Raw genomic sequence first — 21,092 nt, forward strand, 5'->3', positions numbered from 1 at the left:
ATGTATGAGTTTTACGATGACGTTCCTAAACGTCATTTATATGCAAAGCATTTATTTGCAACGCAGAGTTGCGTTGAAAATCAGCTTTGCATTTCATACGCATTTTTTCGAGTTATGTATCGCAACTTGCGTTTAGGAAGTCGGCCTATATTGTATCATACTCAAAAGCAGCTATTGTTTAGCAAAAGCCAACTTTTATTAAAATAACATATTATATGAGCAAAAACAATGATCCAATTAAAAATTAAAAATTTAAATAATTGGGACATATTCCTTCTCAAAAACCGGTTACCCCTGGTAATCAGATTACCAATCATAACTTATCAGTAATGTACATATGTTGTAAATGGCAATACTATTCATTCACTAGTGCAAAATATAAGTGAAAAGATTTTTTTATTAATTTTCTTTTTTAGTTTTAACGTAAAAGATATTTTGCACTTTTATAAAATTTATTTTAAACAAGTGATGCAATGGAGCTTTCTTCTGACCCATATGAATTAAAATTATATCAAATGTTTCAAAGTTGTGACAAAGAGCAATGTGGTTTACTAGATGAAGAATCATTGCGTCGTTTGTGTGGCCTCCTGGAGCTTCAGGACAAAGGAGCAGTGCTTATTGCGGACTTATCTGGCAATGGTCGTGTGTCTTTTGACTGTTTCAAAGAAGCATTATTAAACTTTCTCGGTGCAGAACTCGAGTTGGATACAAAAGAACAATACAAGAAAGGTGACACATACAAACGCAGTAGCGATGTGATCTCAGCGGCGACGATCATCAATAGTAGTAATAGTAACAGTAGCTGTTTGGCAGATACTAAAGGTAAATGTATAATGATAGGCATAACACTAACACAAACATCGATGTCTCCCACAGAAGTCACCTTGAGATAAAATACGATAAGTGCAGTTATTTATTTTATCAATCTAATAACCATTTTTGCATATTATCTTAATAGTGAAAGCTAGGGTATGGATGAAACAATGCACACATGTGTGTGTATATGTGTATGCATCTATGCATGTACGCATGGTCATTTGCAGACACTGATTTTCAAATATTTTAGGTAATCAACACTAATCATATGAAAACAATGAATATAGCGATAAAAACAACATGTTATGGTTATAGGTACATAGGTAGGCGTTAGTACCTAGCAGTTTTTGAAAACACGCGTTTGGTTCAATATATATAAAAAAATATTTTTCATGCACTTATGCTGATAATGTAAATTACAAAGGACAATAGCCCTCGATGACATCCCTTTATTTGTCTTGTTTTGCATCTTCTATTTCTTGGAATTTAAGCCCGTGTCTAAGTAAGTCGCGATTTAAACAGCGGATTTAAGGCAAAATGTATGAATTTACCTGCGTGAGACCTGACTGATAAATCATAAATAGGCGAACGCGTGTCTAGTGCATTTAGTTTGTTTCCATATTCCATCAAAAGTGCAAGTGCTCGTATGAATATAACTAAAAGTTATAACTAGTTCAAAAAAAAAAAGTTGTAGAGATGGGTACTCTTTTTTATTACAAGAAGAAAACTAACATCTACGATGATGACACAAGTGTAGACGCTTTAGCAAACATTCTAGGTATTTGTTATAACATATTTATTAAATAATTAATAATTTTTTGCAAAATTGCTAACATTCTACATATACTTTTACAGAGCGAACTCTAGTCATATGTGACACGAATGAAGGAACTAAACCTGTGGAAAGCGATCATGCGGTATCCGATCGAGAAGTTTCTCCGAAACTTGTGATGGGCTCAAAAAAGTATGGCCGACGCTCGCGACCTACAGGGCATAAAACAAAAAATATATCGCTGACAGATTCTGACGATGATATTGAAAGTAATGATCACAGATCATGCGAAATAAATGTACACAATTGCCTATCATCTGTAAGTTCACATAAAAAAAATTTATATTTATGTATGTATATCATATTGAACTAATATATTCTCAAAATCTATAGGTGCAGCGTTCTTCTTCACAAACTGACATTCCTAATAAAGGGAGACGCCGCCCTCCCACAACAAATGGTGGTGGCAAACTAAAGCGCTGCTCCTCTTTGCCCACGCAACGAAGCATGCAGCATAAGATGAATTCTAAATCCTTAAGCTCGAGTATTCAAAAAGCAGATCTTTGGGACAAGCGTCAACCGAGACAAGTGCTGACGAGTAGCATGGAATCGTTAGGTAAATATATTGATAATAATTTATTATACAAATAACTACATAGCAAAATTACAGAATCGCCACCATTGACGGAACCTGAAACAATGCCTGTGCATAGAATACTAGATATATTCGAGGGCGCGGAAATTGCGAATGGCAGGGGTATACTGTTAGCACTCGGCTTCGATGATGACGAGGTTAATGTGGCGCAATTGAACAAGGTCTTGGAAGAGGAGTTACGTGGTTTGGATGACGACACACAGCTGGCGTTGGTACGTGCCTACATGGCGTTGCAGGCATCGGAAATGACAGCGCTACGTCAGAACGTACGCCAATTGCATGACGAGAACAAAAAGCTACATTCTAGTAATAAGGACGCAAATCAACGATTGGCGCTCTTGGCAGCTGAAATTGATGAGCGACATGCATCCTTGGAGGATACCTCAAAAAAAGAGGTAAGATTAAAAATCATTGTTTACTTTAAGATATCGCTAATACGTATTTCCTTAAGCAGGTACGATTGCTTGAACAACGGCATGCTACACTGGTGCGAGAATTGTCGACGCGGATGGCAAATGATCGTGAAAATTGGAGCAGTTTTACGACGCGTCTGGAAGCGCGCATCAAACAGCTGGAGCAAGAGGAAATCAGAAACAAAACCGAATTGGAATTGGTACGAAAAGAAAATTGTGAATTAGAAAGTGAGCACCAGAAAATGCAAAAGCAAATTACAGAGTTACTTGAGAAGAATGTGCAACTAAATCTGCAATTGGCAGATTTAGATAGAGACACTAGTACGGATGTTCGAGAGAATCGCAATGGCAAGCGTGTGGATGAAGATGACGAAGTCGCACGGCTAGTAGAAAAGGTATCCGAATTGCAAATAGATAATAAAAACTTAAGAGATAAGACTGATGAATTAGTAGCCGAAATAGAAAGCTTGAATTTGGAGCTATTGCGAACAAAATCGAAGAACAAGAAATCCACAAGCAACACAAATTCATCTACAACGTTAGATGTTGGCAGTGTAGCTTTGGATGATGCAGAACAAGCAGCTAATCTAACTGCTACGAAGCGACGCGGTGACTCACCAAGTAAAACACATATCACAGAAGAAAGCCCACGTTTGGGTAAATTACGGAAATGCACCGATACGACCGGCAGTGAGGCAAGTGACACCAGCGGCGAGTGGATGGCACTCAACTCAGAGTTGCGCGAATCGGAAACACACACAAATAGTGCGACAGATAATGTGAAAGATTACCTGGAGCAGATTTCCACACTCAAGCAGAAAATAGCAGAACTTGAGGCACAACAGAAAGCACCTGCTACATCCAGTGAGGGTATACCAGCCGATGAGCGCTGTAAAGAGTTAGAAGCCAGTTTAGAACAAATGCAACGTGCTTATGAAGACTGCGAAGATTATTGGCAGTCGAAATTGGCCGAAGAACGTCAACTATTCGAGAAAGAACGTCAAATCTATGAAGAAGAACAACAGGAGAGTGATAAAAAATTCACCGAATTAATGGAGAAGGTGCGTGAATATGAAGAACAATTCAGTCGAGACGGTAGACTATCACCCATTGAAGAAAAGGATGCGCTGGAGCAGCAATATGCTGATCTGGAGGCCGAAGCGAATGATTTACGCGAAACGGCAAGAAAAATGTTCGACGAAAAATGCAACGAAATCGAGAACTTACAACGAGAAATCGAAGATTTGCGCACTAGACTGGGCGAGAGTGTCGAAATCCTAACCGGTGCTTGCGAACTAAACAACGAAGCTATGGCAGTGAGTGCTTTACACATCAATCCCGATAAACAGAGTCCAGCTAGTTCGCCGATTAGTTATTTGTGGCATCAGAGCACCATACAGGAGCCAGCTAAAAGTTATAATACCGTTTTTCCACCATCACCTGAGTCGCCGACGCGTCAAGCAAATCGGTAAGTTTTCTTCCACTATTGCATTGGAATTTGTTCGACGTAACCTAACATTAATAAGTCATCATAATTTTGCATTAAAGTTCTCCTAACTTATTATGCTCCATAACATATTTTTTTAAACAGATTTCCTTTATTCATGCGCATGGAGCCCAAAGACATAAAACGTAACGAATCGATTAGATAGTTCGGCTACAAGAAATTCGCATTTTAGGATTACGAATGCTTAGACTACTTATTTATTATTGGTTTATATTTAAAGACTGACTATTTCTTGGTTGTTTGCATAAATAAACGATAATGACGGTCCACTGCTCATGTTAGTTGGCAACCTCACTCAACCTTATTCTTGCATTAAGGTTTCATGAGGTGAGGGTACTGGGGTCCACAGTGATTTTTACACTTTTTAACGTGAGCAAGTGCTTACGCGCTTCCGCAGAAGCTACTCTTGGTATAATAAATTATGACAAATAAAGAAAACGATTTAATATGATTTGAGATTTTGTTTTGAGGACATGGCTATAAGGCTTATTCATAGATAATACTATCACAAGATTTTGAGGTATTGTTTTTGTTGTTGCTGTTTATTAGGTTGGTTACTATTCTATTTACCATATTTGGTTTTGAAGACGCGTTTATGGCTTTTTTTTATTTACATTATTCGAAAATTTTGAGGAACGGAGTCTTTATCTTATCTCTTTACGAAATTTTCGCATCAAATTAAAAAAAGAAATAGGTTTGCCGAGTAGTTATTACGTGAAGTTAAGAATTTTGAATTTTTGGTTATTTGCGTTGAAGGTTATGACGTAACTGTGATTTGAAGAATTTTGAATTTTTTGTTATTTGCTTTGAAGGTTTATTTTCTTCCACCTTCTTGTTGTTGCTGTGCCGGCAGAAAGTATTTCTCATAATTTTTGAGTCTGACGAACCCCGATGTTGTTGCGGCAGAAAACATTCCTTGAGTAATTTCGAAGCATGGTGCCGAGTATACATTCCTTGGTCGGTTAAAAATCCAGTTCCATTCCGTTTAGTAGACCCGACTGACATGGGAACGCTAAACAAAGTCACTTACAGTTGATTCCGTCTATTTATTCTAATAAAAGATAAATATTACCAACAATTTTTCTTATTTCTGACCAGCCGTAATTCGACTTTTATCAGATCAAAAAATGTTGATCTGGAGAACTATATACAGACGATAAAATTTGATAGTGATAGAATAATTTTTCTCCGAGTAATCACGAAAGCGAAATTAGAAATTTTTTTCGAGAAATTTCTTTCAAAGATCAAATGATTAAGTCGATTAAACCGAACGATTGCAAATTTGATGGCTGTAACCTACCGGTATATGACAAAAACAAAATCGATTTCTTTTTTTTTTAACTTTACACTAGTTGTGCCCTAAAATACTTCTTTCAGGCCTCTAGTGGCTCCAGGGGTGGGAAGGGAAATTATTGTTAGCTCTTATCCTTTTAAAAAGTAACCTTTCTACATATGTTTCCCACCTCAACACGATGACAGTTTATTCACCTTAGTCCGTTTAAAACCCCAAATGAACTGTAAATGTTATTCACCTGCTCTTTCATTGAATACATTTTGAGCACTCTTTAAGTCGCTTATATACATACAAAAATATGTATCCACATATACATACATATGTATGTATGCACTTTATATCTCAACTATCGTAGCAGAAAAAAATGATAATTATTGCTGGATTACGATTGGCTACAAAATGATTGCAACCTAACCTAAAATATCAACTGCATAATAATTAATAATTCCTGCTCACATCAAAAATTGAAAAATCTGCAAATTTTACGCAACTTTAAATATTTTAGAAACAATCTAACCACATCGGAGACCACCATATTCAGCACCACACCCGTTGATACCATTGCACCCATACAAAAGCCCCCCGGATCCAATTCGAAGCAGTCTGAGTCGGAAACGGATGAAGTCTCGTCCACAGCCTCGGGCAAAAGCTCGGAAAGTCACAGTCCGGCATCTACGCATAGCGCACGTCAATCACAGCAACAGCAATTGAAGAAGTCACCTAGCACGGAGAATAGCATATCTAGTCTGGGCATGAAGGAGGAGCTGAAGCGCTTGAAGTTCTTTGAGATATCGCTACGCGAGCAAGTCAAGAATTTGTCGCTACAAAGGGATGGCTTGGTTATGGAACTGCAGCAGCTGCAAGAAGCGCGCCCAGTGCTAGAGAAGGCATATGCTGTAAGTAATATAAAATAGAAGTGTTTTATTATTTTTTTTTTTAATTTTAATTTTAATATTTTATTTAAATTTAATTTTTTTTTAATCTTAATTTTTTTTTATTAATTTATTTTTTTTTATGAATTTATTTTTTTTTTTATTAATTTAATTTTTTTTTATTTTTTAAATCTCTCCAATAATCAGCGCACACCACATCCAAGCGTTATACAGCGTGTAAACCAGTTGGAGCTGCGTAATCGTCACTTGCAAAACGCCATCAAGCAGCAGCAGCAACAAACGGAGTCCTTAATGCAACGTGCGTAACAACAACAACAATATTAATGTTTGCTAAAAAAATATATTTTTAAATTGTTTTCTTCCTTCCCTCTAGGCTCGTGGCAGCAGCACCAAATGGAGCTGGCCGATCTGCATAACCGCATCGAGACGCAAGGCTCCATGCTGGCCGAACAGGTGCAGCGCTTGCAGAACGCCGATTTGCTGGTTAAAGATTTGTACGTGGAGAATGCACATTTGGCCGCGACCGTGCAACGGTTGGAGCAGCATCGTGCGCGCATGAACATGATGCATCAACAGCGTCAGGGTCTAAATGGTTTGCCGGGAATGCCTTAAATATATTACACTAACATATTACCCAAAGAAGTGGATATATTGCGTTAAAGAAAGTGTTTATTTTTTTTTTGTTGTTTTATGACTAGTTAATATTAAATGTACGCAAGCCTTAATGTCCACGTTCCAATGATGTTATAACACAAACGGATCCAATGTCGCACAACTGCTCGTGTTTGGCACCTGAAATTACACACACACACACACACACACACACACTATTCACACTGAATATTAGTAATAGTAATAATCTAATATACATATATGGAATGTAGCTATCGTAGCGTTTTACGATATTAATAGTTGATAGGTAGGAAAAACGTGTGGTAATAACGGTGGTATTCATGACATGCCCATATACATAATAGTGTACTCTTTTATTCTGTAGATATTCAAAGCGAGTATTAAATAATTTTAATCCTTACTCTCTGTGGACTTATGTGAACTCTTTTCCATGTTTTTTTTTGAGGTATTTTGATTTTTTTTTTAATCGTAGGCGGAAAAATATTTTTGTTTTTTATTATGACGTAAGCAGTTTTTATGCGTAACATATATACTTACATAGTGAAATGAAGCATAATTTAATTAAATTTAAAATTTAAATTTCTACATAAGTGCTAGTTTGGTGTAGTTTTTCGTTTTGTTTTTGGTGTTGTTTATTGAAATTTGTTTGTATTGATTTTTAAATGTATGCATGTAACTATATATATTTTTTATTATTTATTTATTGAAAATTCTATAATTTCTATTTAAGTAGTTAAAGCGGAATAATGTCTACCAAACTGCAACAACTGTTGACCTAGCGAATTAAATTTTAAATTTCTAAACTCAACATACATACATATATACACATACATTGATTCCTAAATGCCATATGCCTAAGCTCGTAATAAAAAGACACGATATATTGTTGTTTGTTATAAGAAAATTGCAGTAAAATGCAGAAAATTGCAGTAAATTTGCAAACCGCAACTAAATTCACACAAAACATGTTCGTTTCCACGCAGTCGTTGAATGCAAAAATCATATCGAAGTTAAAAAATCTATTTACATAGGAAATAATGTAAACTCAATAGCTGTTTAAAGTATTAAAAGTATTAAAAATTTCATTTAATTTACAGCACTTAAGTTGACTTGTATATTCGAATCGGAAATTACATACAAAATTACCGAAAATCTTAAATGAATTTCCCCCTCCTCTCTACTTCCTATTTTATATATACACTTACTACATAACTAAATAAATATGTACTCGTTTTTATCATTTGCAATATATCTTCATAATATATATTATATAATGTGTACTGAACTGCACTAAAATGTTGAGATGAAGTAAAATAAAACAATGAAATAACAAAACAAAAAAAAACAACCACATTGTCTTATGAATTTTAATATTTATTATAAATGACAGATGACAAGCACAATAAGACATCTTTATACATTTACAATATATGAATATATTCGTACAGTAAACATGCATATTAGGGTGCGCCAAAAACTGCACAAGTAATTTATGATTTATGGGTTAAAATGAAGCAATACTTGAGAAAAAAATATTCCTGCGAAAAAAACTTTTTAGCTAATTTTAAAATTTCGTTCAAAATAACTAGACAAAAAGGTTTAAATTTAATATTTTTTGATTTGATAAAAAAATTCTCCTAAGGTATATTTAAAAAGAAATACTCTAAATGGTAGATAATTATTTATTTTTAATGAAAAAGTATATTTTTAATGAAATAATATAGTTTTTTTTATAGTAAAAACATAATTTTTTTAATGAAAACATATTTTATTAAGTGAAAAAGTGTTTTTGTTTATTAAAAAATTTGTGAAAAAGTACTAAAATTAATTTTTTTTATGAAAATATATTTTTTAATGAAAACATTTTTTAAATTAAAACATATTTTATTAAGTGAAAAAGTGTTTTTGTTTTTTGAAAAATTTGTAAAAAAAATAATGAAAACATAAAAACATTTTTTTAACGAAAATTTAAATTAAAAACTATTTCATTTATTTATTTTTTTAATGAAAACATTTTTTTTATGAAATCATATTTTTTTAATAGAACTTTAATGAAAATATGTTTAAATGAAAAAATATTTTATTTATTTAAATTTTTAATTAAAGCAGTTTTTTTAGTGAAACTTTTTTTCAATGAAGACATACATATGTATTTTTTAAATGAAAATTTAAGGAAAATTGTTATTATTTTTCATTATAAAATATTTTCATTAAAAAAATATGCTTTCATAAAAAAAAATAAAAATATTTCACTTATTTATTTTTTTAATCAAAGCAGTTTTGTTTTAGTGAAAACACATTTTTTTTTTATAAAAGCATATTTTTTTAAAGAAAACATAGTTTTTATGAAAGCACATTTTTTTAATGAAAAAATATTTTAGTAATTTTTTTTGATGAAAACAGTGAAATATTTTTGTTTTTTTTATGAAAGCATATTTTTTTAATGAGACCATATTTTTTGAATGAAAATATTTTATAATGAAAAATATTTTATTTATTAAATTTTGTAATGAAAGCAGTTTTTTTTAGTGAAAACATTTTTTAGAGAAAAAATATTTTATTCCTTATTTCTTTTTTAATGTAAAAATATTTTTTTTAAATTTATTTTTTTATGAAAACATTTTTAATAAAAACATATTTTTTAATGGAACATTTTTTTTCGATTTTTTTTTCTATTTTTTTTTTTTTTTGGCTTACCCTAATGCATAATATATAAGATGTATCGATCCAAATATCTTTCACATTGTATTGTTTCCTTTGTATACTTCGTAGCATGTGTGCTCGTACATTCAACTGGATCGCGTGCTTTCTTTGTGCGCTTATTCGTCTGGAGCATCTTCGACAAGCTCGCGTGGAAACGTGGCAATGATGCTAAGCAACTTTTTTCTGTAAAAAATATTCATATAAATATGTGTATAATGTACTTATTAGAAAAATTATTATAAATTTTTATAAAATTATTAAATTGCAAAGTAGTATTGACTGTCACGCCATGAAAATTGTACCAAAGCAGTGAAAAACAAGATTCCGTTCACCAATCACCTCTGAATTCTGAATGGAATACATTACACAACCTCCACTGTCTACCGGCTAGAACTATAGCAATGAGTCCCGTTTGCACGACAATCAGGTGTACGTAACCGGATCGGACCCGGATATTTTTCGGGTCAAGGACTGTCAACTCAGCAGAGTTCAGAGCCGCAACAAAGTCGAAACAGCACGTTTCTTGGGCCTTCCGTTGGATGACGTCGACGATAAACTTAGCTAATCCTTACCATCCTAATGGGAAGTTGGTATGTGCTAAAACAACTAACCACTTTTTTGTATGCCCTGCTAGCACTACACATCTGACACTCCTCTCCCTGTGGTCCTACTCCGTCGAAACAGCACATTTCCTAGGCCTGCCGTTAGATGACTCGGCATTGCCATGGGATTACATAGTTTATCTGAACCTTATCATCTAAACGGGGACGAGATAACCGTTACAACAACAACAGTCTTATCTGGATAACTGGAAATAGTAAGAGTTTGTTCATAATTTTAAAATTCTTAATGGATACTTTAAAATCTATGTCGTCTCCTCAAAGTAATCCCCCTTGGCTCCAATACACTTGTGCTAACGTTTTTTTCAATCTACGAAACAGTTGTAAATGTCAATTTCCGGAATAGCCTTCATTGCGAGTCGCGATACACGTTTAACGTCTTCAATTGACTCAAAATGGAGCGGTTGTTTTGAGTTTTCTCAATAGCAAGAAGTCACACGGAGCCAAATCAGGCGAATATGGTGGTTGCGACATGATATTGGTTTAAAGTTTGGCGAAAACCTCCTGAATCTGCAGATGCGATGGTGGATTATAGTGATACAAAAACCTAGAGTTGTCGGCCCTTAATTCCGGCCCCGAGTAGCTTCACGCAAACGACACAAAATATTCGATTTGTATTCCTTATCGACAGTTTGGAAGGTCGGAAGGAGTTCTCAGTCATCAGTTGATGATCGAAGAAAGCTGTCAGCATAACCTTGATTTTTGACATATTATGACGTGCTTTTATCGGTTTCGGCTCATCTTGGCATGATATGCGGCCGATTAGTCAACTGTTTTTGGGTCGTAAGCATAGATCCAAGACTCATCGCCAGTAATAACACATGTCCTGACATTCTGGTAGTCGGAAAGCATTTTTTCACAGACGTTAACGCGACTTGGTGTTTCGAAAAAAACTGAGATTTCGCTTTAGGCCTAAATGATCTTTAAAAATTTGGGGAATACCTCTACTAGCCTTTTCACACTCAATAATATCCGCCCTGTTATCGTTATAATAATAAATAATAAATATAAATAATTTCACAAAACAACTACTTACAGAAATGAAGAAGAGCGCTTATTGCGACAACCGCCATTTACGTCACGGTATTGATGTGCTCGGCAACGTTGGCCATATCCCTTAGCTAGTGGATAAAGCGGCGACCTTGGTGTTTGCAGCATGCTATATTTGTTTACGAAGTTGTGATGACGCTTTTGAACATTCGGTAAATTGCCTGAAAACTTAAGTGATTCTTGAACAGCAATTGGCGAGATAAGTGATGGCTTCATGGACTCGCTTATTGGACGCGCTGTTGACAATCTGGAAATTAAGCTATTGTGTGAACGTGGTTCAGACATCGCCTGAGTCAAATGGAGTGATGGAAGTCGACTGAAACTAGTGCCGGTGCTTTTCAGTGTTGTTTGATTCGGTGTTGCTTGCGATGACATGGTGTCTGTTAATATGTTAGTATTGTAATTTGATGGATACGCGCTTGTTGCAATTGGTGTCGAATGCGTGTTTGTGGCTTCCTCTAATTTTGTTGGCAATAATGTTGCTTGGATTGATGCTGAGGTGACTTGCTGCGATTCTGCTGGGCAAAGCGCTTCATGCGAAGTCGTTACTTTCGGCGGTTTGGTGAAATTTAAGGGCTTAACCGTTAAATCCTCTTCGTCATAATAATAATCTTCCTCGCCAAAGTTCTCCTGCAACAGAAAACAGCAAATAATAATAGTGTTTACATAAATTTTTTCCATAAAAGAAAACGCCTCTGCACTTACATCACCGAAGCCACTATTATCAATTTCTATGATAGCCACATCCTTAATATTGATGCGTATATTGTATTTACCACTTTGCCTTTGATCATAAATAACTTTGGCGTCTGCATTGTCCGCGGACAACTCATCATTAACCGGTTGTCCACTGGCCGGCGCGCGTAAAAGCAATAAGGCCAAAAAAACCCCGGCAGCTACACATCGACGCTGAACCAGTTCTAAACTTTTCATTTCGTTTGAACAAATATGCACAAGTCAAGTTTAGTCACTAAGTATAGGCCAAATCAGATCCACTGATGCGTCCTCTGCGTTTGCCGGCTGCAGACTGAATAGCAGAAGGTGAATAGAGTTGGGTGCATGGCTGAAGAAGTTGGCTTTTATGGCTAACATTTCTATAGAGCGTGTAATATTAACTTGTCTCTGCTTGTCCATACCGTATGTATGTATGTATATTGTGTACAAAGAACAAAGTGCCGAAAGTTATTTAAGAACTTCTTCCATGTGTAGGCTTAAAGTAGACTTATGCTCAATAAAAGATGACCATGGAAGCTGGGCATATACACATTTTATTTGTAGATATGTAAATGCATAAAAGAGAAGCTCAATTCTAGGAATAACAGATACAAAGTTTATATGCGTGATAGGTTTACTCATCTTTAGGCGGGTTGTGTACCCATTAAACAAGTCCTCGCTGTCCGTTTGTGCATTTGTTTTCATAGTGGAGTACCAAGGTTGATAGGTTACTCAACAAAAATGGAAGAAACTTGAAGATATATATTGATTAGTTCATGTCTACTGTCCAAAACTAGGTTTCCATGTCATAACCTCGTATACGAAAATGACTTTTGCAGGCAAGTCCGGTCTGATACGAAGTCCGAATGTAAACACAAAACACGAAATAATTTGGATTTTTTTGTCGATATGATTTTTCGTTCGCCGTACAAAAGGCATCTGTATAAATTTGATAGCTGTTGGATCATTGGTTTGTAATTTATATATAAAATATTGCTTTTTGATTGGGAAAAATACAGTTGAAGCAAAAACTCGGCTTGATGACGAGTTACTGGACACCGCACCAGGAAAATCAACCATCAAAGATTGGTATGCTAAGTTTAGACGTGGTAAAATGAGCACCGAACACGGGAACGCATTGGACGTCTAAAAGCGTTTGATACCAACGAAAACTTCCATAAAATAATTTCCAATGCCTATAGAGTGAAGTTGAGATAGCAGGTATATGTGCAAAATGGGCTCACACTGAGCTCAAAGAGAGCTCCCTTTAGACCAAAACCAACGACGAGTTGATGATTCAGATCAGTGTTTGGAGGTGCTTAAGCGTCATAAACTGGAGTTTTTGCGTTGATATGTGACAATGGCTGCAATATGGCTCTATCATTTCACTGCGAAGTCCAAACGACATTCACCGAGTGGACTGCATAGGATGAACCTGGTACAAAGCGTGGGAAAACGAAACAGTCGGATAGCAAGATTATGGCGTCTGGAATTTGAGATGCGCATGAAATATTTTTTACTGACTACCTTGAAAAAGAAGAAGCATCAACAGCTACTATTACATAGCGTTATTGGATCGTTTGATGAACGAAATCGCCGAAAAGCGGTCGTATTAGAAGAAAAAGTAAGTCCTGTTTCACCAATGCAATGCACCGTGTTACAAGTCTGCGAAAACGATGACAAACATCTATGAATTGGGCATCGAATTTCTTCCGAAATCACCGTATTCTCCAGATCTGGATCACAGCGACTATTTTCTGTACTCAGATCTCAAAAGAATGCTTACTGGGAAGAAATTTTCGTCGAATGAAGAGATGATCGCCGAAACTGAGGCATGTTTTGAAGCAATGGACAAATCGTACTACAAAAATGGTATCGAAAAGTTGGAGGGTCGCTATATTCAGTTTATCATTCTTGGAACAGTGTTAGAAAAAAACCATGTTTGCCAAAAAATAACATTTTACCATGGTAGTCCGGGGACTTTTCGATCTGTTAGAATCTCTAAGAGAGAAAAGTTTCAAATCAGTTGTCAAAGAAAATGTAAAGAGAATTCATGGGTACATTCAGTCTATTTGAACAAATTTTCATTTCAAAACTTGTTAAGTAAAATATTAAAAAATCGTGGAATCTAATGTTCTCCTATTGCAAACTGTTTTTTGGAGCAATATTTCTGAGTTATTGCGATTAATCCTGAAAAATCTCACCAGTTTGCTTTGAATTCAGAGAAATGATTCTACCATAATTTAATACCCGGAACAGAGTATATTAGGTTTGTTACAAAGTTTGTAACAACCAGAACAATTCGACGGAGACCTTATTATTATGTTTATTTATAAATGATCAGCATGACGAGCCGAGTCGATTTAGTCATGTCCGTCATTCTATCTGTCGGTCCGTCTGTATATACGCTAACTAGTCCCTTAGTTAATGAGATGACGCTCTGAAATTTTGTCTAGTCCTTTTCTCGCCAAGAAGCTGCTTATATGTCTGAACCGCTGATATCGGAACACTATAACATATAAATAGCTATCATATAAACAATACGATCGGAATCAAATGCTTGCATGGGAAACTATTTTGATTGATGACATATCTTCACGAGATTTGGCAATAATTCAATATCCAAAGCAACTGTTGAGATTAGATCACAATAGCATATAGCTGCATTACAAAGTTATTGTTCGGAATTAGGTGTTTGTTCAGAAATCTATTTCATTTGATTAGATATCTTCAAGAAAATTGGCATGGGTTATTGCCTAGTTGGAAGAAATTGTTCAGATCGGATGACGAAATCAAGTTCTTGTAAGAAATCTTTGGCATTTGTGGGTACAGCTTCGGTGCAACCGAGATTAATGTCTTTTCTTGTCATGAGGTATGAGAATCCTTCACGTTTATTGGATCAAACTTTTCAATGATTTGAATGATTTCGGCAATTGTCCATATCTTCTTCTTTTTTACTTGCGCAGACACCGCTTATGCTGTTATAGCCGAGTTAAAAATAGCGCGCCGTTTCTTCTTTTCGCAATGTGATGCCAATTGGAGATTCCAAGCGGAGTCTTTTCTCCACATAGTCTTTCCAACGGAGTGGGGGTCTTCCTCTTCCTCTGCTTCCCCCGGCGGGTACTGCTCCAAATACTTTCAGAGCTGGAGTGTTTTCGTCAATTCGGACGACATGACCTAGCCAGCGTAGCCGCTGTGGCCAATGGACAAAGGACCATAATAGTGGTCCGATTCATGAAATTTCATTCCGTCAGACAAATTTTGTAGATCTGCATCAAGTGCAGGTTCTATGCACCTGATAGTCATCTAACTAAGCAGAAAAATAACCTTGAAAAGGTCAGCAAGCTGCAGAAAACCCATAATATCCGAAACTACGGTGGCCAGAGACCAAAAAAAATTTTTTTTTTTTTTAGTAAAAATGTATAACAATATTTGTTTTTTTGTGAAATGCCGTAATATTTATCGAATTTATAACTCAAAAATTTCTGTATTTTTTTTTTTTATTTGGCCCTTAAACCTTCCAAAAAACGCCCTTTATTTATCAAATAATTCTAATTATATATATAATTCACACGCAAAAAATAAATACATATCTAAATATGGAATATAGATATCGAAGATAATTTTTTTTGTCCACAAAAGCAACAATAACATAAGCACATTCTTTCAAAATCCTTTTACGAACAACCTTTTCTTTAGCAACAAAACAAAACAGTTATCTTAAATAACGGACAAACTTTCCCTTCCGAAAATATTCCTTATCCATTTAGCGCACCTCTAAGTTACTCGAAAATATCACTAAATAACAGCGGTCTCTTTTGTCTGCTAGACAAACAGACTTTGTGACTCTCTGTCAGTGAGACAGGATTATGCTAATGTTGTTATGTACCTTGCCATTTAAAGCGAAACATACGAAAGTGTATACATGTGTTTGCATATACCGTAAATTTGTAAATATGAGTCCACACATACATACATACACTCACTCAACGTGTTTACGTGAGTTAGAACAGATTCACGACAAATATTTGTTGCAGCGTTCATTGAACTCGGCGCTGCTTTGCTCTGCGTTCTCCTCTGTCCGCTGTGCAAAAGGTAAATAGTGTGCGGTCCCTACAATTCGGCGTCTATTGTAACAACGGTAGCGCTGAGACAGCGAAGACTAATCTGTTGGAAAGATTGTAAACAATAATCCTTTTGTTCTGCATCGATGCAGTGCATTCTCACATTCAGAGTTCTAGGTCAAAGCGTATGACACTGAAGGAAGAGCAATAATGTTTTTCTGTAAAACCTACACATACAAAGGTACATACATATGTTTGTGAATACATTAGGGTGGCACTTAAATGTTGCTAGAAAATAGTGTCGAGTCATTATGAAGAATTTTGTTTTTCTTGTTTGCTCTTTTTTTGTTTAATGAACTTTAGAAAATGTTAAAAATCAGTTATTTGAATAGTTAAGGCTCACCTTAATCCATATACACGTATGCTTGCGTATCAATAAATACGATTTGGTGTGTCCATGAGATTATACATACGTACTTATTTACTAAAGATTCACATCGCAGACCGCAGTTTCGACACGGTCGGGTTTCTACAAGGAAAGCTCAATGAAAGACAACAGGTAATCAATTATAATTTAATTTAGAAGACCGTGTATTTCAAGCAACTAATTGTTAATTATATTCAAAGAAATTATTTTCTTCCTTTTGTTTTGTTTTGTAAACATATCTGTGGCTTGCATCATCATTTAGAAGTATGTACTCGTATGTTTTAAGGCCAGTGTAGCATCATAGAAAATACCTAACTTTTGTTTTGTGATAACGGAAATACTAGCTGAAAACACATAAAAAACGGGATCTTAATCTACATAAGACTTGCTTGTAAAGTATGCACGCTTAAGTTTTTCGTAAATTGGCGCACTATTAAAAAATGTTGTTAAGGGTGTTTTTGTAGACATGTGATTTTCGAGACGAAATAAAATGCATATAATTTAATGCTCAGAACAAGAATTTACCTTTATTATATAGATTTGCCATTATATTTTAAAATGATTTTGGGTAAGAATGGGTGGAATAAATTGCAGCCGAGATTCCAATCAATTTTTGCTGCAGTTGGGCCATATGTCAGCAATATTGCGCTCTATTTTCTTCGAAGGGGTCAATCGTCTCGAGCTTGTTTACATAGACAAGCGATTTCAAACAACCTCACAAAAGATACTCCTGCAGTGTTAAATAGCCTGATCTTTGAGACCACACTACAGGGCATGACGTGAGTTAATGTTCTCACCAAAAGTTTTTTCAATAAATTGATTGTTTCGTTGGCTGTATGGCATGTTGCTCCATCTTGTTGGAATCAAATGTTTCAAAAAACCTCCAATTCAGGTCCGAAAAATCATTAATCATGCCTTTATAACGTCCCATTTACTTTAATATTTAGCCCGAAGAAATATAGACCAATGATTTCCTTTGCTCATAGAGCACACTAAACAGTAACTCTTTGAGGATGTAACGGCATCTGAAAAACGGTTTGTCAATTATCATACCACCATGTGCGACAATTTTGTTTTTTAATTCAACCAAAAGTGAGATTCCTAGCTCAACACAATTATCGGTCGATTCCCGATTCGTGTTCAATTTTCATCTTTCTATCGTGATTTTGATCGGTGGCTATCTTGTTTTAAGTTCATTCACAAAATGTGCGATGCGCTTGATGGTTATTCGGTATCAATTTTTGCGTAAGTTGGCGTTTTTAGGCTCGCAAATCAAGATTCTTTTGCAAAATCTTCCACAAAGTGAACGTACACAATTGTAGTTGGTATGCGTCATGGCAGATGGACTCTTTCGCGTCTTCTTCGATACTGCACAGCAGCAATAGCGCCCTCGGTGCGCACTGTGCGGCGTCTCTGAGTATGAGCATTATCCATTGAAGCCAACGTAGTGCGAAACCGATCATGCAACATGCTGCTGCAGTGTATTATAGTTTTGTTCTCCTAACGGTTGTATAATCGAGTTTAGAAATAGGGTTATATGTGTATAAATGAGCATGACGATGAGACGTTGAAATCTGGGTGAATGTCTGTCTGTCCACAGTTCATACAAGCTGTAATTTGAGATATCGTAATGAAAATATATGTTCTTTGGCAAAAAAGTAAGTACAGGCTCGTAGATAGGCGTAATCGGACAACTGCCACGCCCATGAAACGCTATTAAAGAAAACCTAAAGTGAAAAGTGCCATTACTAAGTACTAAATTAAGATATAGAACTGTAATTTGGCACAGAGGATTGTAGTAGTAAGGCGGCGTTTGTCCGTTAAGACTTAATAAAAAGTGGACGTGGCCCCACCTTTTAAAGGTTTAATGTATGTATGTATGTATCTCTTAAAATGTTCAAGCCAAAATAATAAAATTCGCTCGAGATAAATCTTATAAGAACCCCTAATGACAGCATGAAAATGAAATCGGCTTATCACCGCTCTCACCTCTCATATAACGGTAGTGTTAAAAACTATGAAAAGTCCCACTTTTTGATGAAATCCCATATCGCGAGATTCGACCAAGCGATTTCGACAAAATTTAGTATGTGGCATTCGTTTTGCATTCGTTTTGCATTCTTATATCACACGTGTTAAAATGGATGAAATCGAACAATTTTAAATTACACTAGATTCGTTCAGTTTCCAGTATGCAAATCAAAAAGCAATTGATCTAACGGGATAAAATTTTGCACGAACAATGTCTATAGTGTGTGCCACCTTAAGACTAAAAATTGTTGAAATCCAATAAAAACTGTTTAATCCACTAGGTACCGAATATTCAGACCACGACTTTTGACCGAAAATGTCCGTCAATGTCCGTCAACGTGTGATATATATAATTGCGATTAAGAGATAATCCTCTTCTACTAATGGTATGTCTGTATGTAAAAAATGGTTTGAATCCGACCAATACTTCCCTTAGCGCCCATATATCTAATATAAAGTTTTTCGAACTCCCGGGTGACTTTGTACCACATTTATCGGACAATACGAGTATGCCAGTTATCCCAATGAAAATAAGAAAGCGTATTTTACTCATAACGGTGTATCTTTGTGCCTAAAATAGATAAATTTCAGCGAAAACCTTGCCTAGCCTCTATATAAGTAACTAATATCAGGATTTTCGAACATCTTGCTGACTTTACTCTACATACATATATGATTGGTTTTACACCTTAAGTAATTCCCTGGCTTTGATTCTTGTAAATCGCAAGACTATAAAATGTTCGGTTGCATCCGATAGCCCTTCTTTACTGGTTGTAACAAGTTTGATAGTGAATATGTCGGTCAGTGTGTGAGTTGTATATTTAAAAAAATGTTTGAAATGCGTTTTTAACCCCCAGTTGCACCCGAACTTAGCCTTTCCTTACCCATTTAATACATAATTGCTACACTACATATGTATGTATGTATGTACACGACAGGCACTCTTTGAAATTGAATTTATTTATGAATAGCGAAAGTGATCTTTCTCAAATTGTCATACACCTCTCTACAAAGGGAGTTGCGGTAACAAGATAATATTTACAAATGTACATATTAATGATACAGAAATGATGAAATTCAATGCCCAAATGAACAACCCTGTAAATATGTGTGTTCACACCAAGATAATTTGCATACTTATTAAGCTCCTCCGTCAACCTTACCGAGCTACACACATACATATGTATGTATAATGTGCAAGTGAGATATGGTGTTTGTATGTAGATTTCAAAGGATCAATTGTATTTTTATGTTAATGCGTTATCGGTATATTTTGTACGTATTATGTAATGCTGAAATACCGTTCTTGTGTGGCTATTCCGTTCTTGTGCGCGCGGCTTAAATCTATTGAATGCATATTTTAACATTTTTACAAAGGTTAATTGATTCTTTAAAGTTGACATAATGCCAAAGGCAGTAAAAACTGAATTGATCTGTTTCTACTATAACTGATTAAAATTTTTTTCTCAAACGTTCAAGGAATGTATGTACAATATATAAATTTAAATTTGAGCTGTCAACGCTTGGAAATTAATTCCTTTACAATTGAGTAAAAAAATTAACGAATAATTTTTCTTGTTGCGCTGTTATGTGTATATATGTACATATGTAAATATATACTTAAATGAATGTGTGTACCATTTGCTGCAAAGGATTATCAGTTTTTTCATTCACCATAACCTCGCTTTTCGAGATGATTGAAAAAGCCGATTCTGGTGGTTGATTTCGGTTAACCGTATTTTTTTTTTATTTAAGCGATAATAAATTGCAGAGCTTAATTTCAAATCTATTAGAAGAAGCTACCCATATTAGACGAGCTGAGATTAGTTACGAGTAAAAACGAGATGAGAATATTAATATAGCGTACGTATGTATAGATATACACATGTATCTATAAAATATATGTGAATGTGTCAATAATCGTCGTTTGGTTCATTATAATCGCGTTCTATTGACTTTATTTTGAAAATTTGTGGTCTTAACCTTACAATTATTTTTCTTACTAAAAACTCTGAAGAGACTGATAGACTGGAACATAAGGAGGCACATTCCGAGGGGCAGTTTATCAGAAACGCAATATGCTTATAGTAAGGCAAGTCAGTGCATACTGCCCTGCATGCTATCGTGTCATGACATAGAGCGAGCTTTCAATAGCGGCCTGTCGGAAGCAGTCATAACTGCTCTGGACGGTCTTGAATAAAACCTCAAGCACCTCATTTTCACGCTTCTGTGCGACAGAGAGATGGAAACCGAATGGGGAAACGCAAGTGCTCGACGAAATGTGAGTAGAGGCGGCGAAATGTGAGGGAGGTCGTAAACGAACTCGCCATCAACCCAAATAAAACCGAGATGACTTTATTTACTGGAAGATACAAGATCCTGGGGGCACCGTTGTCGCAAACGGGAGACATCAGTTTGCAATCAGCGGATAGAGTGAAATATCTAAAGTTCTTCTTGGATAGGAAGCTTTCATGGAAACGAATATCGAAGAGAGCGCAAA

At 35.4% G+C, this 21,092-nt stretch overlaps 2 protein-coding genes across 4 annotated transcripts; one reads left to right on the forward strand and one right to left on the reverse strand.

Annotated features, from left to right (window-relative positions):
- Positions 1–350: 350 nt before the first annotated feature.
- LOC105223816 (blastoderm-specific protein 25D) lies at positions 351–7,383 on the forward strand. Of its 3 annotated transcripts, none has more exons than XM_049446800.1 (8): positions 352–822; positions 1,672–1,907; positions 1,982–2,204; positions 2,259–2,638; positions 2,698–4,124; positions 5,963–6,353; positions 6,537–6,648; positions 6,724–7,383. In XM_049446800.1, the coding sequence occupies exons 1-8, from the start codon at positions 474–476 to the stop codon at positions 6,960–6,962; spliced, it is 3,357 nt and encodes a 1,118-aa protein (XP_049302757.1). In that variant the 5' UTR covers positions 352–473; the 3' UTR covers positions 6,963–7,383. The 3 variants fall into 3 exon arrangements, with proteins under 3 accessions (XP_049302759.1, XP_049302757.1, XP_049302758.1); XM_049446801.1 differs by lacking the exon at positions 352–822 and adding an exon at positions 1,127–1,594; XM_049446802.1 differs by lacking the exons at positions 5,963–6,353; positions 6,537–6,648; positions 6,724–7,383 and adding an exon at positions 4,248–4,614 and having other exon boundaries at positions 351–822.
- Positions 7,384–9,657: 2,274 nt separating this feature from the next.
- On the reverse strand, positions 9,658–12,700 carry LOC105223803 (uncharacterized). The gene is made up of 3 exons (XM_011201660.3): positions 12,062–12,700; positions 11,343–11,986; positions 9,658–9,869 (listed from the first exon to the last, which is right to left on the reverse strand). The coding sequence occupies exons 1-3, from the start codon at positions 12,287–12,289 to the stop codon at positions 9,803–9,805; spliced, it is 939 nt and encodes a 312-aa protein (XP_011199962.2). The 5' UTR covers positions 12,290–12,700; the 3' UTR covers positions 9,658–9,802.
- Positions 12,701–21,092: the final 8,392 nt, after the last annotated feature.

This window comes from Bactrocera dorsalis, chromosome 1 (assembly GCF_023373825.1).
Source record: "Bactrocera dorsalis isolate Fly_Bdor chromosome 1, ASM2337382v1, whole genome shotgun sequence".
NCBI classification, from domain to species: Eukaryota; Metazoa; Arthropoda; class Insecta; order Diptera; family Tephritidae; genus Bactrocera; species Bactrocera dorsalis.